At 33.2% G+C, this 14,232-nt stretch overlaps 1 protein-coding gene across 3 annotated transcripts in view; it reads right to left on the bottom strand.

Moving 5' to 3' along the window:
• Positions 1-14,232, bottom strand: part of LOC106663555 (acetylcholine receptor subunit alpha-like) — a 110,857-nt gene that overhangs the window by 32,508 nt on the left and 64,117 nt on the right. For all 3 annotated transcript variants that reach the window (XM_024229826.1, XM_024229825.1, XM_024229827.1), the window contains exon 4: positions 3,637-3,746. In XM_024229826.1, the coding sequence (XP_024085594.1) occupies positions 3,637-3,746 (110 nt within the window). The remainder of the gene's footprint in view (positions 1-3,636; positions 3,747-14,232) is intronic.

Here is a 14,232-nt window from a genome sequence, read left to right as displayed (position 1 = left end):
GCAAAGCATATCTTTTTTTTTGGTGAATGGTTTCGCGCCAATGAGACAGGGTCATTCTGTGACTCCTGGTGTACAGGTTCCAATTTTCAACGCATGTGACAATCTGGTTAAAAAAATCTGCTTTGTGCCATGAAAACCATGAAAGGCGCTGAAGAACACTGGTCAATTCATGAGAAATTTGCTCAATTCTAAGTCTTTCCAAATCTATGTAAGGTAGAGCGAACAGTTACGTCACTTACGCTGAATACTCTAGTAACCTCCAGACATGTTCCTTCAATTTTTCACTGAACATGGCGCAAAGCCAAAACAAGCGTTTGAATAACAACAAAACTGACTCAGGGCCGGTTTAACATTAATACATACTTAGTTTAAAAACTGACTTGTTAATAACTGACGTTTTATCCACAAGGAAATTTTATACGTAATCAAAATATAACACCTTTTTAATTAAATCAATTAAAAATTAATGCAAACCAGAATAATAAAACTTTTTTTAAATCTTTTTTTTATTTACACCTGAGGCATTCGAAATCGTAAAACAAAACAAAATGAACACTAGTAATCCTATATACCACCACTTTCATTGTTATTCGTTGTCAGTTAGGAGATCGCGTGTCCATTGACGCTTCAGCCGTTGAGGTGGATTATTTGGAAGGGTGCGGGATGAAAGGTTTCTGACATGAGGGTTGGAGCGTACTTCTTGTAGCGAGATACTAAACTCATTGTGAATGGTAAGATTAGATACATAAAAAGGTGTATTGACGATGGTTCGAAGGATTTTTGATTCTAGGGAATGGACGTTGGAGGTTGGAACGTTTTGTTGAACCCCAAAATTCGATGCCGTATGCCCAAATGGTCCCCAAATAGTTACATAAAGCGGGGAACACACTTAGCCGACTCAACGCTATGCGACGCTACCCGATGGTACCCGACGCAAATCCATAGTCCAGTTATCCGTAAGATTGTATTACACTGTGCACATCTGCCCGATGCCACGCAACGCTACCCTACCACTATGCTGTTCAGATTTTCGTCGGGTAGCATCGAGTACAGTCGAAGCCGAAAGAACCGGACTCTCACATGTTTATTCAAACTACATGTAATATTGTCGTTCTATTAATTACAACATACTTATTGTAATATAAACCAAATTAACCGAGATCAAAAATCCCTTAGTTTTTATTTAAAAAATATAATTTTAATGGTTTGGCAGAAAATTGATCAAAACACCGGAAAACCATTTATTGACAGAATGAATGTAACTAACAACTTATTGCCAAGTTTTGCTCAAAAATTTATTACACGATTTTGTTCAAAAAATTTAACTAACAATTTATTTCATGGTTTTGCTCATAAAATTTAACTAACAATTTATTATACGGTTTTGCTCATAAAATTGAACTTATTTATTACACGGTTTTGTTCATAAAATTTAACTAACAATTTATTACACACTTTTGCTCATAAAATTGAACTAACAACTTGTCACATGGTTTTGCTCATAAAATTTAACTAACAATTTATTACAGGGTTTTGCTCATAAAACTTAACTAACAATTTATTATACGGTTTTGCTCATAAAATTGAACTAATTTATTACACGGTTTTGTTCATAAAATTTAACTAACAATTTATTACACACTTTTGCTCATAAAATTGAACTAACAACTTGTCACATGGTTTTGCTCATAAAATTGAACTAACAACTTGTCACATTAACTAACAATTTATGACACGTTTTTGCTCATAAAATTTAACTAACAATTTATTACACGTTTTGCTCATAAAATTACATCATTTTCGTCGAGTAGCGTCAAAACCGGACACTCATATTTGTTGTAGTTTATGTCGAACTATGTATATGTAATTTTGTCATTATTTTAATTACAACATGTTTATTTTAATGTAAACCAAATTAAACGAGATCAAAAGTTCATGAGTTTTTATAAAAAGTATTTATTTGTGATTGTTAGGCAGAATAAAACAATTAAATTTAACTAACAATTTGTTACGTGGTTTTGCTCAAAATACTGCATTAAAAACAAAAGAGAAGTTGCGATTGTGATACCGATTTGTGATACACGCCGGGTGACTGTACGTGGCGTGCGCTTGACGTCGCATAGATGTGCACACGCTACCAAAACGAGACGAGGCGTCGGGTAGCGTTGCATCGGGTAAATGTGTTCCCCGCTTAAATGAGTCGTTTATTTTGTAAAGTCAATTTTGGCTGTTTATCCAGCAATATTTTGGGAAGACTGAATCGTCCCCTAGCCACGAGGTAGACTACATTACCTGGTGAGAGAGGAATATATTATATGGGAACAGTAGTTATTCACCGAAGGGTGAAAGTGACATGGTCACATTTTTGTATGCTTATTGTCGTCTTCCACTCCTTCAACCACTCCTCAAGGGACCTGACATGGCTTTGTAGGTTTAGGGTTGAAATGACAAGGTCTTTATGGGATCAAAGGATGGCGGTATCATCCCCATGGCTAGTAAGGATCGTTTCTAGAAGAGTAGGAATGCCTTCGGTATATACCGGTAGAGGATGGGTCCTAAGATACTTCATTACAATAAAATATAAAATTTTAAACTGTTACATGTTAACTTTTCTGATCATTCTGTATTTAACTATTTTCTAAGCCACAAGTTATATTGATCTTCCATTAGCACACATTGCGGCCAAACTTTTTTCTACGGGAGAAAAAGTCCTGAAGCTTCAGATATTATTATTCAAAACGTTATTATTCTTGAAAGAATGGGATCCGATTAAACACAAAATAAACCTTCTTTCGTTGAGTGATTACTTTTCTATATCATTTTTTTTTTATTTACAAAAAACCCTTATAGATACCCCCTTTCCATACAAAACCCATTATAGATATTGTATGGCTGTACATTCCCGATACGTCCAAATAAATGTAAATGCGCAATTTATTTAATTTTTTATTAAAAAAACACCTCATGGAAAAGTTTCCTACCACATAACAAAAAAACGATAGTTTAATCTTAAAACTCCCATGCTTACAATAAAACAACATTAAAAAGTTATTAGTTATAGTATTAGTAAATCATTTTTAAATTTATCCACATGTTTTAGCTAACCAGAAAATTGTGTAAATTGGTTTATAAGGTTTTATGTAAAGGGAAGTTGAGTTTTAAACAATAGGGTCACCAGCGGGACTCATACCCATCCCACCCAGAGGTCTGTGTTCGAGTCCCGCTGTGACACTAATTTTTCATTTCAATCACACAAAAAAATTATTCATAAATAATTATAAAACATTTTAAATAATTTTTTCAATTGTTTAATTTGAAATTAACTATATCAAGGACAAGTGTGTTTTGAAAAATAAAACTATAAAATATACCAATAAAAAACAATAAACAGTTTTATCACAGTTAATCTTTCATATATAATCAATGTAGAGCATTGACATATATATTCATTAGAACGCATAAAGATTATTTATATATGTAGGTATAAATAATAAAACTTTTACGCTGTATGTCAATTTTTTTTAATTCATAGGTTATTTGTTTGACTTTGTTAAGCTGAACAGACTTTTTCTTTGAGAGGGAAGGGTGAATAAGCTTCATACGTATTTCTTTGAAAATTACATTAAAACAACTTACTTATTGTATAATACTATATCTGGACGCCAGATGTGATCTGAAGGCACATGAAGCATTTGAACTCCGCCGTACTCTTTTGGTTCCCACCTCAATTTGTAGTCGTACCACGACTGGAAAAAAATTAAGAATTATTTAAGCGTATTTTTTGACAAGAGAAAGACTTATCTTGTAGGGAAAAAAATTGAACAGTTAATGTTTTTGTTTTGTTTAAACAAACAGGGTATTATGAGGAAGGGGAGGTATTCTTTTTAAAGCCAATATTAAAAGAGTTCTTCTTTCTTCTGCCTTCGAGCCTTATTCAGGACACAGAGAAGGACATGCTTACCCGTTTTCCTTTGATCTGGAAAAACGAGACGGCCTGTAGTGGAGGATTTGTAATATGGAAACACCTTTGTGAATAGAATTTATTCCTAAATCTTTTAAAAGCTTCCTTCAAGCCAGCCCTGTTTCTTGCCGCGTATAAAAGAACAAACATTGCAAATTACTAAACTTTACCACAAAATGGTTTTGTGTTTCGGGTAGTTTCTTGCTTTTGTTCTACCAAATGAAAGGCATATTGATTAAAAGCTATGTGGGCAAAACAAGTGGCATATACTTTCAAACAGGCTTAGCGACAACTATCACGATAAAGAAAATGTTTACTTTTTTATATAAAAAATAAGCTTTTATGTTAGTTTAATTATTACATTATATAACAAAACGACTGTGAGCAATTAGCTTTGCCTTCATTTTCACTCAGTTTTCTTTTTTTTTATTACATTTATTTCTTACAACCACAAGTATTGTACAATATTAAGAAAATATATTCATATATGTTGAATTTATCATTTGAGGCTCTTCTGGAGAACTTGTCCAGTGGCAACACTCCTTTAACACAGAATAAACCAGTCAAAAATTTGTTGTAACAAATAAATTATTGTTTGTTACGTTGTTCAGTTATTTTAGGTTAAGTAGCACTCTGTGATTTTTATGGTAAAACCAGATTTTATATAGATTTAAAAAAAGGTTCGTTTTACAAAATATGACAATATACATAAAATGACAGCATAAATGAAACTGTAAACATAATAATTTAATTCCCTAATTTCGTGGTCCCCTTGGCCAATTAATATATTACAGTTAATTAAGGTTTTTAGTTGAGATGAAAAAGTCAATGGCACGAGCGGGATTCGAACCCACGATCTTCGGCTAGATACGCCGCTGCTCTACCACTTGAGCTATCGTGACCTCGATCCACTAAGACACCAACTTCCCATCTCAACCCCACCTTTTGAATTTTGAAAAATGGCAAAAGGGAGGGAAAATTCAAAAGGTGGGGTTGAGATGGGAAGTTGGTGTCCGAGTGGATCGAGGTCACGATAGCTCAAGTGGTAGAGCAGCGGCGTATCTAGCCGAAGATCGTGGGTTCGAATACCGCTCGTGCCATTGACTTTTTTATCTCAACTAGAAACCTTAATTAATTGTAATAATAATTTAATTTTTTGAGAGTTCGAGTTAGAGTTTTGATGTATTCAAGTATTTCAACTAGATTTCAGATACCTATCGCTCTAGAAATTGTTCCAAATATGTAAAAAAATTTGTATTATTCATGTGTCCAAAGAAGATTTTATTTTTACTTTCCTATTTCCATTAATTGATTTTTTCTTATTGCCAGCTCAGTGTCATTCTTTTTAATTAAAGAAAAAAGTATTTATTTGGTATTGTTCATTTTAATTTAAAATTTAATTTTAAAAAAGGTATTTATTCAGTATAATTCATTTTAATTCAAGAAAAAGTATTTATTTTGTATAATTCATTTTTAGTTTAAAAAAGGTATTTATTTTGTATTATTCACTTTAATTTTCGAAAATAAAAAAAGGTATTTATTTTGTATTTTTGCTGTGGCTTATGTTTTATTTCTTCTAATTAATTCTGAAACAACTATCCTGATCCGACCACTCTAATTATAAGACTAAAGCGGGGAACACACCCGATGCAACGCTTTGCGAAGCTACCCGATGCTACGCTACGCAAATCCAATTTACCATTATCCACAAGATTATATTACCCCTGTGCACATCTACCCGATGCCACGCAACGCTACCCTACTCTACGCTACGTTACGCGATCCCCACTGTCCAGATTTTCGTCGGTTAGGATCGATCAGAGTCGATGAACCGACACTCATATTTTTATTCAAACTACATTTACTATTGTCGTTATACTAATTATAACATACTTATTTTGATATAAACAAAATTAACCGAGATCAAAAATTCATTAGTTTTTTTTTTTATTAATTTCAATGGTTTGGTAGACAATTGAGCAAAATACCGCAATACCATTTTTTTAACGAATTTAACTAACAATTTATTACACGGTTTTGCTAAGAAAATTACACCATTTTCGTCGAGTAGCGTCAGAACAGGACACTTATTTTTTGTAGTTTATTTCAAACTAAGTATATGTAATATTGTCGTTACAACATAACATAATTACATAATTAATTGTCTTGTGGTTATATTAATTACATCATTCTTATTTTAATATAAACCAAATTAAACGAGATTAAAAATTCATTAGTTTTTATAAAAATTATTTAATTGTGATCGTTAAGCAGAAAATTTATCGAAACACCAGAATAACTTTATTTATTACAATTCAAGTTAACTAACAATTTATTACAAGGTTTTGCTCAAAATAATGCATTTAAAACAAAAGAGGCGTTGCGATTGTGATAGTGATTATGTGATTCACGCTGTGTGACTGTACACCTTACCAAAACGTGACGCATAGCGTTGCATCGGGTAAGTGTGTTCCCCGTTTAAATCTTCCAATCTTACAGGCAAAAAGGTCCTTCTCTTACAATTTAAATTAAATTCTAATACAAGTTAAGCTTTTCTGAGAACTAGGGTTCATTTCTTGATTCCATTAGTGGTAGAAAAATTTCCGCTTCCGGGAAATTGTGGGGCATCTTCTTCAAATCTGGGTGCGCCCACAATCGCTTCAGTTGATAAAGGAATTGGTTATTTTCGAAAGATCCTCCTATGCTGTGGAGATAACCGGCTCGAAGCACATCGTCACACTTGTCTCGGCTCGTCTTCTGTCCCGACTCAGTCACCCACACTAATTCTAATCCTATCCTGGGCCGAATTAATTGGAGATTGACACACCGCTAACTTGAGTTCAGTGAGCACTATAATTTAACAGGCAAACCCGGTTAAATAATAATGTATACACACGAACATAACAATCTTCAATTCTCTCATTCCAAGAAGCAAACTTTTTGACCGACTTTTGTAGTGCGCTCAATTGTTTCATCTTTAAACCCTGCCCTAGTATCAAACTAAAATTCGTACCAAAAATGGCACGACTTAAGAGTTTTGAATCCATGAGAAAGAAAATATTTCCTAATTTACAGAGAACTGTTCAAGTCACTAAGTTTATTCACCATTAAATTCACTAATTTCGTGGTCTGCTTGACCAATTAATATATTATAATTAATTAAGGTTTTTAGTTGATAAAAAAACTCAATGGCACGAGCGGGATTAGAACCCACGATCTTCGGCTTGATACGCCGCTGCCCTACCACTTGAGCTATCGTGACCTCGATCCACTCGGACACCAACTTCCCATTTCAACCCCACCTTTTGAATTTTCCCTCCTTTTTTGCCATTTTTCAATTGTAGTGTAATCGGATTAGATTCTCGACGACAAATGAAATGGCCACGGAGAGATTTGTCGCCGAGAATCCAATCCGATTACACGACATTTCGACGCCATTGACTTTTTTATCTCAACTAAAAATTTTAATTAATTATAAGTTATTCACCCTGTTTATAACATGTTAACTCGTGTTAACTCGATTAGAGAAATGTTCAGTAAAATCGTGAATGCCCCCTTCTTTTCTAAGCATCTTAAACGTTAATTTTTTCGCAATGGTGCGGGTGGGGATTGGTAGAACCAAAAATAAATCTATTATAGTCCTTGAAGGCTTGTTGTTGTTTATTTTGGTTTTCATTTGTGTTAAATTGTAAGACGCCAGAAGTTAATGGAAAATTGACCAAACCTTTCATTCAAAATGCTATCTATGTGAAAAGTACTAACTTGTATCCTAACCTCTAACAGCCTACTTTATAGAATAGTATGTATTTAGTAGATATGCCTATTATGAATGGGAGTTTAAGGACAGGTCAGAAATTAACAACAGAAATGTATTGGTCTGATTTAATTAATGAATATTTAAGAATAAAAATACGTGTAAACAAAAAACAGCTGTTAAATGCATGGCTGCCATGTTGGTTACCTACGCCCTAACGGATAGCAACGTGACTACATTTTCAACCTAACATCCAACATTGGCCCTGGCCTGTTGGATCGAGCAATGTTAATTAGTCGATTCTTACAAGTCTACGACATCATTTTTCTCAATATAACAGGACGTAACAGAGTTAACAGGGTTAACACAAAGATCGCGAAAACCGTTAATTTTTCTTTATGAACTGAAACATTATTCTATTCGTATTACATGATGTAAACAATTAGTCCTCCTATGCAATTAAAAATGTTGATAAACGTTATGAAAACAATTGAAAAAGGCAACAAGGAGAGAAAATTCAAAAGGTGGGGTTGAAATGGGAAGTTAGTGTCCGAGTGGATCCAGGTCACGATAGCTCAAGTGGTAGAGCAGCGGCGTATCAAGCCGAAGATCGTGGGTTCCAATCCCGCTCGTGCCATTGACTTTTTTATCTCATCTAAAAACCTTAATTAATTTTAATATATTAATTGGTCAAGCGACCACGAAATTAGTGAATTTAATGAATTTAAATGAAGTATACTTCACTAAAGCTCTCCGTGGACATTTCATTTGTCGCCGAGAATCCAATCCGATTGTAATTAATTGTGATATATTAATTGGTCAAGCGGACCACGAAATTAGTGAAGTTATGAAAACATTCACAAATGAAAAAACACATGGACTTTTCTGGTTACCTAGTAGTTCCTTTTTTAAATACACTCGACTATTAATTTATATACCACCACATATTTTTAACATAGCAATATCTTTAAAACCAACAATAAATATAATACTGTTTTTAACGATTTCTTAGCATTCCGTTTTACTTTATATACTATAAAATAAAGTTTTATATATACGAAGTTATTTTTGTTTAAATTATTATCTGTTTTATTAAGTTCTCAGTCGGAAAGTGAGGCCCATTACCGAGTGAAAGCTCGGCCTTTTCCACCAAGCTTTTCCTTATTTCGTCTTTTTATGCCAACTCGAAACTTTTCCCTATTTTTTCGTGTTTTTTTTATTTTCTGGTTGCAGAAATTGGACTGCGCGGTGCCATTGTCCATCCGTCCGTTCTTCTGACTACGTGCCCTGGCCGATCCGCCGATATTCTTTTTATTGGTTTAGTCCCCCCCAAGTCTATTTATAATTCTGGAATTTTTTCCCCCACTTCTCTTCATAACGTTTTACGTGATCTGAACTCCGCAATGATTTTTTTCTTTTTTTCCATGGGGAACTAACGAGAAGTCAGAAGACCAACAGGATTTTTCTTTTTGATATTTACTTTCGGTGTTTTTATTTCCATTATGTGCTTTATTGAAGATTATTTTTCCAAGTGAATTACTCCCGACGATTAATTTTGTTATCATTTGCCACAAAAAATCTGGTCTCAATGACTTCCACATATCTAAATCTAAAATATTGTTTTCCGTCTATAAATTATAACGGATTTTTTTTTTTAATTTTGAGATATTCTTTTCCGCCCTCTTTCAGTTCTTTTTTCATTGTGTGGTGTTTAGTGACCGTTAGTTAATGATTATTTCGGTGTTTAGTAACCGTTAGTTAAAGATCGTGAGATGCGGTCTGGTGTGACATAGGTTTTAGAAAAACATTTTCTTTATCATACAATGTTTCGAACTTTATTTTCATCATCATCAGTGCCTGGGATTTGTGTGTTTTTATATATTTTTGCATTGTATAAATTCACTTTTTACCTCATTCTGCATGTATTTGTCAAATGTAAACAACGTTTATAAATCCCAGGCCCTGAAGATGATCTCAATAAAGATCGAAACATTGGCACGATAAAGAAAATGTTTTTCTAAAACCTACGTCACACCAGACAGCATCTCACGATTTACGAATAATCATCGACTAACGGACACTAATCACTACACATTTCTAATGTAGACTATGTTGATAATTTTTTTTTTTATAAGAAATTTGATAAATAATAAATAATCAACTTTGATTTAGGCCCAAATACTAACTGTTCGAATCGAATTTAATTTTATTTATAAATTACTTGTGAAGATTGTAAAAGTGATAATCCATTCTAGAGATATCCCTAAATTTTTGACTGATTTATCCAATGGAGTAAATTTTAAGGCCCTTCCAATTTTATGATATTTATTTGTATGGTAATTATGTTGTACTCAAAGAAAGCTTGACTCTACCTTAATCAACGTTACGTAAAAATAAGTTAAAAACTGTTTAGAAAAAATAAATAATTTATTTCAATATTGAAGGAATAATTACTTTGTGATCCAGTTTTTAAAACAACCATTCTTCCAAGTTTGTAGCTCTGTCCTGGTTCAATGCGGTTTGCAACTATTTCTAAAAGTTTGCTCTTTCTGACTGATTTTTTCTGTGAATCCAATCAATTTATCTTTTAAATTAAAAAAAATGGCCAAAAAATATTTCGTACCTTAAGTTGTCCGCCGTTATTTTATTTCATGTATGTAATTGATTGTGTTTGCCAATTACATAAAATCAATCAACCGTGCAAAGGATATTGCTTCATGCTTTGTTAGTTTTATAAAGGAAGGGCTGCGGATGAAGGCTTGAGTCCTTTGAAGTCTTTTTGACGTTCGACCGCTAAGTCGCGTACAACTTTACGTGCAACGGTTTGAAGTGAATATTTAACCTGTGGTATAATGGCATGTGCAAAGTCTTTAACACCTACTGACCTACGTATACCAGAAGGCATGTAGGATTAATTTGAAATTCCTTTTATTTGAAAATCTGAAAGATCCGACCTAGATTTCCATCACCATCAGGACGTTAGTGCATTCATTGTTTATAGTTGTTTGATGTGGTCGAGTAATGTATTTTGACACCAGTTATTAAAGGATATATTCAATAAGGACTATATTAACGAAGATTTTGCAAATCATAATTTATGTAGATTCAGTATAATTTTCCACTTATGAGGCCTTTCGTTTTAGAGTGTAATGCAACACTTCATTTCCTTTTTGAATTACCTTTGAAACCTTTGATCTAAAAACCAAACATTTGAGTCATTGTGTTGAAACAAGATCAAGTTACACAATTTTTTTAAAAACACTGGCTGTCATTTGTTTTTAAGTAGCTGCATTTAGTTAAGACTTAGAATGTATGAGGAATTTCAATAAATTTATATCACGATTAATAAATGCACTACAGCAAAAAACAAAAATAGACGAACATTGTTGTAATATAATAAATTAATTCCAAGTAAAAAATGTGTGGAATGATCTGTTTTTTAATCTATGGCATTATTTTCAAAACTATTGCAAATACATTTACCCTTTTAATTAAACATTAATTACTGTTTTTGCTTATTGATACGAAGAAATTTAATTGCCCAAAAAAGCACAACATCTGAAATATCTTAGATCTATACAAAGAATAACACGATTTCACAATATGAAAATAATAGAAGGGTAAAAAATCTTTTAATAAAACCCAGTCGGCGTATAACTTGGATCATACCGGTGGAAGGAAAACAGTATTAAAAAACTCTGTGCTATAAATTAGGGTTTAATAATCAGAGCTGAACACGCTAATGCAAACGGATAGCACATTTATTGGCAAAAAACGGAAAGCCCTTTTGATGAAGGTCTATCAAATTTAAACATTACGTAGAATTTAGTGGTGTTTAGTGACCGTTAATTAATGATTGTTCGGAGATCGTGGATGTGGTCTGGTGTGATAAAAGATTTAGAAAGACATTTTTTTTATCGTGCCAACGTTTCGATCTTCATTGAGACCATCTTCATAAATCCCAGGCTCTGAAGATGATCTCAAAGATCGAAACGTTGGCACGATAAAAAAAATGTTTTTCTAAACCTACGTCACACCAGACCACATCTTAAATTCTCCAAATCATCATTACTCAAAATTGAGTGTTTTTTTAGTGACGGTCGTTTAATAATTTGTTGGACCGAGAGGAGCGGTCAAGAATGAGGTAAATAAGCAAAACACCTTTTTCAGATTTTTGCCCACGTTTCAACCTCCATTCGGGTCACTTCGGTGTCTGGGCGAATTAAAAAACATATGTTGATTAGAAAATGTACAATTTAAGTTGTAAATATAAATTTTTGAATGTTGAATGACTTGGTTTAAAATTTATATTTACATCTTAAATTGTATTTTTTCCAAGCAACATTTTGTAATTTATCCAGGCCCTGGTAAGACCCGAATAAACTCCCGCAAAAAAATGAAAAAGGTGTTTTTCTAAACTACCTCATTCTTGACCACTCCTCACGAATTCAACAAAATACGTAGAATTGAGTTTTTTTAGTGACCGGTCGTTTAATATTTTTTTGGACCGTGAGGAGCGATCAAGAATGAGGTAGATAAGAAAAAAACCTTTTGCAATTTTTTGACGCGCTTCGACCTCCATTCAGGTCATCTTCCTGGCCTGGGTGAATTACAAAATGTTGATTAGAAAAAATACAATTTAAGATGTACATATATATTTTGAATGTTGAATGAATATAATACGATTAATTAAGGTTTTTAGTTAAGATAAAAAATGAATGTTGAATGAATACTTGGTTAAAAATTTATATTTACATATTAAATTGTATTTTTCCGAGTAACGTATGTTTTGTAATTTACCCAGGCCCTGGTGATGACCCGAATAAACGTCCGCAAAAAATAGAAAATGTGTTTTTCTAAACTACCTCATTCTTGACCACTCCTCATGACTTCAACAAAGTACGTAGAATTGAGTTTTTTTTTAGTGACCGGTCGTTTAATAATGTTTTTGCCCGTGAGGAAAGTGAGGTAGATAAGCAAAACACATTTTCAATTTTTTGACACGTTTCGACCTCCATTCTTGTCATCTTCAGGGCCTGGGTGAATTACAAAACAAATGTTGATTAGAAAAAATACCATTTAAGATGTAAATATAAATTTTGAATGTTGAATGAAATTTTTGGTTTAAAATTTATATTTACATCTTAAATTGTATTTTTTCCGAGCAACGTATGTTTTGTAATTTACCCAGGCCCTGTGATGACCTGAATAAACGTCCCCAAAAAAATGGAAATGGTGTTTTTCTAAACTACCTCATTCTTGACCACTCCTCACGACTCCAATAAATTACTTAGAATTGAGTGTTTTTTTAGTCACCTGTCGTTTAATAATCTTTTGACCATGAGGGGAGATCAAGAATGAGGTAGATAAGCAAAACACCTTGTTCAATTTTTTGACGGCGTTTCGACCTCCATTCGGGTCATCTTCAAAACATAATTTGATTGGAAAAATACAATACAGGTGGAAATATAAACTTTGAACCAAGTATTTTATCCAACTGTATCCAACCCAACAAATTATTACCTAGAATGTTTTTCTATAAGCCATGAAAAATCATAATTTGGTCTAACGAAGAATTTGACGAAAATGTGATACGTTTAGTAGTTCAAAAAAATCGATATATAAAGGTCATAGTAAAATTCCTCAATAACCATATAATTAGTATGTTAGTTTAAAATATTATTTGTTAAAACAATATCTAAGATAAAAATAATATTTCTGTTCCGTTCTCATTAAGCCGTAGGCTTTCAACCTATATTAGACCAGGATTACAAAGAGGGTTAATCCGTGGCTCAATAGACGTACACGAAATGGCCCCAGAGCTGAATTGTGCGGTCGTCTCCTGATTTGGAAATCAGTGAAATCGATTGAAACGGCCTTCCCCACGGAATGACAGACTGGGGTCGAAGGACAATGTGACAAAAGGGACTTCCTTCTCCTGTCGGAAGGGCGGCAAGTTCGAACTTTTCGACGAATTTTTATTGACGGAGTTCGAATGTTTAAGAAAAGGGAAAGTTAAATAAAAAGCGCGTTGATGCCAACCGCGAGAGAATTATCACACCATCCCATCGTTGTTAGGCCTGTTAATTCTGATTCCAGATTGTGTGAGTATTGATGGTCTCGGGTACATGCATATTGAAGCATAATGTTTCTATATTGTTTTATTAAATGGTAGTAATAATATATGCACACAATTAGACTGTGGATAAATTGAAGAAATGCCACACTACGTTAAACAGAAGAAATTAAAAATAGGTATTTAGATAGATAACAACAAACCGTAAGAGAGATAGGTAAATAGATAAATTTGATGCGATGTATTCAGAGAATAAGCGAGGCAGATTGCAAAAGAGGACGAGAATTAGAGGGAAAAAAGAGAGAGTGCGAGAGAGATAGATAGATACAAAGAGAGAGAGAGAGAGAGAGCGAGAGAGAGAGAGAGAAAAGTTTGAAAAGAGAGGGTGATGGAGACAGATCGATTGGTTGATGGCGTGATTTATCACGCAAAACTCAAAAT

Source organism: Cimex lectularius, unplaced genomic scaffold (assembly GCF_000648675.2).
Source record: "Cimex lectularius strain Harlan isolate CLEC.00 unplaced genomic scaffold, Clec_2.1 scaffold427, whole genome shotgun sequence".
Taxonomy (NCBI): Eukaryota; Metazoa; Arthropoda; class Insecta; order Hemiptera; family Cimicidae; genus Cimex; species Cimex lectularius.
This window is presented reverse-complemented; position numbering and strand designations above follow the sequence as displayed.